The sequence below is a fragment of the Sinocyclocheilus anshuiensis genome, unplaced genomic scaffold, assembly GCF_001515605.1.
Source record: "Sinocyclocheilus anshuiensis isolate Anshui unplaced genomic scaffold, SAMN03320099.WGS_v1.1 scaffold7, whole genome shotgun sequence".
NCBI classification, from domain to species: domain Eukaryota; kingdom Metazoa; phylum Chordata; class Actinopteri; order Cypriniformes; family Cyprinidae; genus Sinocyclocheilus; species Sinocyclocheilus anshuiensis.
The window spans coordinates 410,429-418,585 of NW_015549582.1; the positions used below are offsets into that span (position 1 = coordinate 410,429).

The window sequence follows — 8,157 nt, forward strand, 5'->3', positions numbered from 1 at the left end:
GACATCCAGAGTGCCCACCCTCCCTCCCCATTGGATGTTATATGGCGTGAGGACACGCCTTCCGGAGGGGGGCGTAATGTCAGACTCTGTTCCGTGTTTTGTGGTTGTTTTGCTCCTCAGTCCGCTCAGCAGTGCACCCGTGACAAACAGCTGTATGAATTATTTTGGTTGATTGCAATCTATTACATACCTTTCTATCAAAATTATCTAACATTATCAAGATGAATTTGTTCTGACACAGTGTAACTCTGAGTTCTTGTCATATTTTATTACCATTTTCTAAACTATAGCGAATATAATGTGAGAAATGTTGAAGGTGTCTGAATACATTTTGGTTTGACTGTATCTATTTGATAAATGAAGTTAACCAACTAACATTATACATACCCTTTTGGTTTCTGTAACCAATATTTACAAAATGTAAAAATGCAATAAAAATATCGGTATCGGTATCAGCAAGTACCAAAAATAAAAGTATCAGTATCGGGCGAGTACTGGAAAAAGTGGTATCGGTGCATCCCTAATTGAGACTGACTTTAAAAGTAACCTTTTTTTCCTCTTTGAATTCTTGAATTCACATCAAAACTGTCAAAAAATATCATTGGGGTCTCATAGACTCCAAAGAGAAAATGTGGGCTTATAGCCAAAAGAAAACACCTGGAATTAAAATCTGAGTTATTCTCCTCTCTCTCTCGCGTTCTTTTTTTTTTTTTCCATTGTTTCATCATCTCTCTCATTAGCGTGTTTTCCCGTGCACCCTTTCATACATAATACAATACAGACATAATTTTAACAGCCTCCTAATATTTAAACAATCACATTGTTTACAAAAAGCCCATAACGCCTGTAACAAACCTGTATCATTGTCAAGCGATTAAATGTGAACCTCATTTGATTGCTAAATAATTAAAATATCACTAGCTCATTCATAATGCTTCTTTTACATTGAACTCTTTTGCATTGAACTCAGCATTCCCAATCTCCAAATAATAATAGAGGCCAACAGGAATAATTTATATATACACAATATCTATTTGTCATTGACATGAGTGACAGCAAAGACGGTTATATTGTGAACTCATGTATTGAACATCCCATAAACCGCAGGTTTACGGCGATGAAGTGTTTTCTCTCTCTAAAGGAGTCATTTTGGATGCAGCTCTCAGAATATGTTTATAGCCATTGTCTTGGATATGAAAGCTACTGGTTTTTTAATAGCTTGCCTGCTGCATTCTCATCAATCAAGCTCAGCAGCAGTCTCATTCCCTCTCCAGCCCAACACTAACCAAGTTACCGGCTCCTGAAACTAACTTGGAGTTTTGAAATGTGATAAAAAGTAATCGGATTCCCTGCGCCGGGATCCTTATGGATGTGAATCGATGGCATTAATTACTGCATCTTATTATGCCACAAATGCGGTTTAGTCTGTTTTTATTTATTGAGGGTGGGTATGTAGGTGGGCGGTCTTCTTTTAGAGGGTGGCATTATGGGCCTCTCTATTTCCTTCTCTGGTACATCCATTTCTCTCATCTCATCCAATTGTACTGAATGGTACATCCGCACAGCAAATATTAATGCAAATACAAGCACTTTTTATGATTTCTCTTCTCATTTCATACACAAACAGAAGTATTTTCTCATAATCTGACTGTATTTGTTCTACAGCACAACTTTGTGCGGTATCTCATTTCCGTATCACCCAAATGATTCTGTAATGCATTTAGCCTGACCTACATATTGATGCCAAGGAATGTTATGATACTACAGCAGATTAGCTTAGCAATCAAGACTATATTCGTTTCGGTGCTAAAGGGAATGCTTTCACAGTGTATACAGATGCAATTACCTTTAGTTAGCCTTTAATGGTGCGAGTACAAGAGTTATCTGCACCTTGGAACGGCTTTCTGTGAAGTCTGGCTTATAAATTGGCAGAGGTGCCTGCAGTCAATGATCCAGCTAGTCTGTAAAACAGTCATGTGCTCTTAGGGCTTAAAGTTTGGCTAAATAAGATGATTTTTCTCTAGTCTGACATCATTAGAGCAGACTAACTTCTTGCGATTGTTCTGCTCCTTTTTTTAGACAGTTGTACCAAGACAGAATAATGGCGTTAACAACGTAATATTTCTTATGACATGTTTTAATTGTTAAACTAGTCATAAAATGCAGTGAATGACCTACATGTCAAATGTGTATTATAAGGGATAGTTCACCATAAAATGAAAATTGTCATCACCTTTGTGTCATTCCAAACTTGTAAGTATTTGATTTCTCTTTATAACTGTGTTTGTCGATACAGTGAAATAGGGTTTCTTCAGGTTTTATGAAGGTAAATTGAACTTTGTAAGACCAAGTAAAGAAATTTTAAGGAATAAATTGTATGGAGCACAATACGTCAATATGGTCTCTAAATGTAAATGTCTTGTATCAGCAATGCTAATCCCCATTACTTTTGAATATGGCTTGAATAGCTCTGCTCCCAACCACTAGCATATGGAAATAACATTTACTGTATGTTCTGATCAAAGTGCAATAGAAGTGGTGGTCTTGATTTAAGGTAAAAGTCATTGAGAAAAAAAGAAAAGAAAAAGGGGGACTTCTTGATGATATAATAATTTGATGATAACAATAGGATAACAAATCAACTCTGATCACTTCATTCCCTTCATTAGATCACTGGAGTGTTTTTCTTGCAAATCATCTTCCAGAGGCTACAGTTCAATCAATCCTTCAGGCTGTGCTTCACTAATTCTTATTCAACATGCTGAGATGGTGACAACGGCTCTGTTGCATCAGAATGGAAGCTGTAACTAATTCATTTGTTGTGAGATGCTAAAAATAAACAAAAAACAAACAAATAAATAAAATCACAGAGATGCGACACAATGGCTAAAGATGTCAATAAGATGCATATGCAAATAAGTCAACAATATACAAAATTGCAGAATGTTTCAGTTTTAGGTTAATAATTTTTTTTTTTTTTTTTTTTTGATTGCTGTAAATTGGATTAATTTCTAGTATCTCATTTGATTACAATTTGAATTAACTAATGTATTAATTCACAATTCAATCGATACGTGGCTACATGTGTGCATAAAGACATTTTTTTAACAATGGTTTGATATTTGGCTCATCCAATTACTTTAGCAACAAAACTTACTATTTTATGAACAATAGATTACGATATTTACAAATACAAGCAGGTATTAATGCAATAGTAAATAAAATGCTGAAAAATAACTGAGATGTCCAAGATGTCCATCAAATGCATATGACAAAATACTTACTTACCAACTAAATAAATAAATAAATAATACACACATACATACATATACATACATAAATAGCAGAATATTTCAGTTTTAATTGAAAGATTTTAAATGATCAAATGCTGTAAATTAGAATAATTAGTAGCATATCATTTGATTATAATTTTAATCAGACTTATTAATATACAATTCAACTGATATGTAGGTGTGTTTTCTTCTTTTCCTTTTCTTTTTTTTTCTTTCTTCAGAACTTACTATTTAATGAACAATACATTATAATATTTATTTACACCTAAAATCAGGTATTAATGTATAGTTAATAGTAATTAAAATAATAAAAATAACTCCGTATCAAAGTATTCAAAAGCCAAACCATGTAGAATTGTCAAGATGAATGACAAGTTGCTCATAATGCCATGGTGACAGAGGAATGAAGCTCTCAGTTTTAATCCAGGCTGCTGAGATTAGCTCTGGGAGATAGGTGTCTCAGCATGTGCTATCTGCTGATGGGGGCCTGTGAAATTAAATGAATGGCAAAGGGAAATCAAGTGAGAGAGCTCCTGAAATCAAATTACCAATCCAGTGCAAATGACTTAGTTGGGAGTCAAAGTTGTAATTGATAGCAAGCAAAGGATGAGACACTGAATGAAACAATATGATCTAGCATGCATTCTCTCTAACATCATTTGTGAATCTGTTGTCCTGATTAAATATGAATGAAATGTGGATGCGGAAGGAAATTTTTGGCGGGTGTGGCGTTAGGAGGGGTGATGCTATGAACTGAAGTTAGTACATGGCCTCTGGGTATGTTTGTAAATTGTCTTTCCCTTGGCATGTGTCAGACGAAAGAAATGTTATACTTGTTGGGTCAGATGTGTTAAATAGTTGTGCAGCAGTTAAACTCCCTCAAGGACTTTTATCATGATGTCAATAGTAAGGATATGCAAAACAACACTTTTTCCAAAATGGCTAGTCATTGATTTGTCTGAAGGATTGACTAGACAGTATTAAAGGAATAGTTCACCCAAAATGAATAGTGCTGAGATTCCAGTATGTCACTTCTAAGACATTCCAAGACCCGACAAATGCCAATTCAACATGTTCAGATGGCGAAAATAATCACTGACCAATGCCAACAGACGCTAACGGGGCAACACACTGATCCAACAAAACTTGGCGAATGTGTCTGTTGCCATTTGTCTGCATCTGTCAGTGCAGTGTAAATAGGCCTTTTTGTATTTTTGTTATTTATTTTGTTATATATGTTAGTATGTAGGAAATAATAAAATATAATATAGAGCTGACAATAGCTAAAAAATAATTAAATGATATAGTATACAAAATATTTAATAGACTGTGTCACAATTAATAATCGTATTAATGATAATAAAAAAAAGTGTTAGAGTAAGGAAGAGTAATGTTCCAAAAGATTTCTATGTCAAACATGTGTTGTTCTTTTGAACTTTCTGTTCTTAAATAATATACACTGCCATTGAAAAGTTTGGGATCAGTAAGATTTTTCATGTTTTTTATAGACGTTTCTTATGTTCATCAAGGCCGCACTTATTTGATCAACAGTAATATTGTGAAATATTATTACAATTTAAAATAACAGGTTTTTTTATATATATATATTTAAAATATCCAAATGTATTGTATATTCCTGTGATGGTGAAACTACATTTTCAGCATCATTACTCCAGTTATCAGTGTCACATGATTCTTTAGAAATCGTCTTAAAATGCAGATTTGCTGCTCACAAAACATTTAATATTGTCAATGTTGAAAACAGACGTGCTGCTGTGGAAACTGAAACATGAACAAAAAAAACGTGGTACACCTTTAAATGGCATATCATTGTTCTTCATTGTCCACTATCTTAAGTATTTTGATGCCTTTTGGATTACCATGAATTGTGTAGCATAGTTTGATGATCTGGGCTTGTACCCAAAGCGTTACAGGTTCACATCCAACTATGTTTATAACTGACAGAATTGTTTGTATATCTCTCACAGGAGCTGAAGGAGCTCCAGGCAGCGAAGCAGCTGTTGATCCAGCAGAAGGTGGAGCTGCAGGGGAAGGTGGAGGCAGCTCAAGCATCTCTGGAGCAGGAACAGAGAGAGCATCAGAAGACCAGAGACTCCATCAAACAAAAACAGCAACAGCTCAAAGCTCAGACGGACAAACTACAACAGCAACTGGTACTGATAATATCAACTTGATTTATTTATTATTACTACTGTTGTTATTAATGATAATAATATTAATGATTAGCAATTGCTGACTTATTTAGCAAAAATGTGTTTAAAATTTTCCACAGAAAAGTTACATTCTCTTCCTTTCTCAGGCTTCAGAAGTGAAGGCTAAAGAGGAGGTGGAGAACCAGAGGGAAGAGGCGGAGGTGAAGATGTCTATGCAGGTGGCGGCACTGAACGAGAACATGGCGACGCTGAAGCGGGAGTGGCAGAGCAGCCAGAGGCGGGTGGGCGAGCTGGAGAAACAGACGGATGAACTGCGAGGGGAGATCGCTGTTTTGGAGGCCACCGTTCAGAACAACCAGGATGAGAGACGCGCACTGCTGGAGAGGTTTGATGGCTCTAGACCAATTTGGGCATAAATAAACCGAGAAAAAGTGATGATCACTTTCAATTTGATCCTTTTCCAGGTGTGTCCAGGGTGAAGGTGAGATCGAGAAGCTTCAGGCTAAGTTGGTGGAGATGCGCAGGAAGCTGGATGACACTACAGCCGCCATGCAGGAGCTTGGCCGGGAGAACCAGTCCTTACAGGTCAGGCTGACACCAACACCAGACATACTGAAATTACTGACCTTACAATTCAGGTTTGGTGTTGTTTTGCATCTCTAGCCAAGTAAACTTCAGTTTTTAGTCAAATGTGGCCCCTTTTTCCTGTTCCAGATAAAGCAGTCGCAGTCTCTCACACGAAAGTGGGCGGAAGATCACGAGGTGCAGAACTGTATGGCTTGTGGGAAGGGTTTCTCTGTCACTGTCAGAAAGGTCTGCATCATGCCTACACACACGCTCACATTCTTATTTGATGAGGTAGCCGCTCGAATGGATCAAAGTATGAGATCAATACAATGTTAATGATCTAACCTACTGATCCGTGCGCCTGCGTTCAAAGGACTGTGATCACATGACATGGTGCATCAAAGCACGTTCCACCAACAAAAGCGTCTGTTTGTTGTTGTCAGGAAGTCATTGGCAATGAGTCATTCTTAAATCCACATCATATCTTCTGTCATATTTATATTTGCCTAAGAAACAAGCATTCCCAGTGTAACATTGTGAAGTATTACTTTTTTTTTAGTAATGTTCATTTGAATGATCTAATCAATTCTTAAAACATCAATATTTTACAGTGGATGCATATAATAATAATAATATTCATTCATTCATTCATTCACAATGTCTGACCTGCAGGACAGAAGGCACACTACAAATAATGCTTCATTATAATAATACTACTAATAAAAAATATTAGTAATGATAATAATAATGTTATTATTATAGTTATGATTATTATTTATTCACAAAAATGCCTGACCTGCAGGACAGATTGCACACTACAAATAATGCTCCACATAATAGTAATAATGTTAATATAATAATAATAACATTATTATTATTTTTATTATTGACATAAATGCCTGATCTGCAGGACAGGAGGGTTAGGAGACATGCTACAAATAATGCTTCACTTACTAAACTAATATAAGCTAATATAATATTAAACATGTTTTTTTTTTGTTTTTTTTTGTATTGTGCCTCCCATCCCATTTTTTGTGATACATTTTTATCTGCATTAAGGAAATTCTATTCACATTTTGGTTTTCCATACATAAAAATACATGGATGGAAACACATAAGATGTATAAATAAAGTTTCCAAAATGTGCATCAAAAGTCACAAAGTTGTTTGAGCCAGAAATATCTGAACCAGAATTTCTCCAAATGAACCAAATGGAAGTGTGAATCAAATCTTTATAATCGAATCAGTGCCAATACCCAGCCCAAACAATCCAAGCATCTAACTGTCACATCCATTCCATTCTATCTATCAGTGTGACATTAAACTAACTTAACCACCTGACCTAAATCATGACCCCTGTGTCTCTCTATTCCCCCAGCACCACTGTCGACACTGCGGCAACATCTTCTGTGCGGAGTGCTCTGCCCGCAACACCCTGACGCCCTCCTCCAAAAAGCCTGTCCGAGTGTGTGACAATTGCTTTGATGAGCTCCAGGTCTGATTGCCCTCCCTCCCAAACCCGTCCCCTGCAGCCCTCTGCGCCCTGCTCACCCTGACCTCTCCCCAGGAAACACGAGCAACCAGGAGAGGCCAGCCCAGGGCAGATGCAGAAGCTGCAGGGGCCACTGAGGAACAGCGTGTCGCAGTGGTCACTTAATGCTGCCAATCAGATAGAGAGGGTATTCTAAATTAAACCGGCCAGAAAGGTTGTCCTCATCTGTCCAGTGCCTTTGCCACTTATGGGGCCACTTTCAGACCCAGAGGAATCAAAAGGGAGGGACCGCTTAAGCAGATGTATAATTTGTAAAATAAAAATCAGTTCCTTACAGAAGTTTTGTGCTAAAGTACAGCAGCTTTGGCACTCAGGATTGAGTTTTACATTGATATCGTGATATAAGAGTCTCTTATATAGCTATAAGAAATGGTGGGTGGGAAGGAATCTGAGTAGAACCAAAGCTGTTCGCAGGGTCCTTATTTGATATCATATTTGTAAGTAAATGTACAGACAAAAGAGGCACATGTGAATAATTCAGATATAATTGTCACTCTATGGAGACTGTATCATTTGTCATTCAATGTGGGCATGTTAACAAGGAATGTGGGTGTAACGTACATGCTTGCTT

At 36.7% G+C, this 8,157-nt stretch overlaps 1 protein-coding gene across 1 annotated transcript in view; it reads left to right on the forward strand.

Moving 5' to 3' along the window:
• Nucleotides 1–8,151, forward strand: part of LOC107657789 (early endosome antigen 1-like) — a 28,010-nt gene extending 19,859 nt beyond the window's left edge. The window contains exons 3-7 of the mRNA XM_016446034.1: nt 5,282–5,467; nt 5,614–5,852; nt 5,932–6,052; nt 6,182–6,280; nt 7,413–8,151. Coding sequence (XP_016301520.1) covers nt 5,282–5,467; nt 5,614–5,852; nt 5,932–6,052; nt 6,182–6,280; nt 7,413–7,535 — 768 coding nt within the window. The 3' untranslated portion in view covers nt 7,536–8,151. The remainder of the gene's footprint in view (nt 1–5,281; nt 5,468–5,613; nt 5,853–5,931; nt 6,053–6,181; nt 6,281–7,412) is intronic.
• The last annotated feature ends 6 nt before the right edge of the window (nt 8,152–8,157 follow it).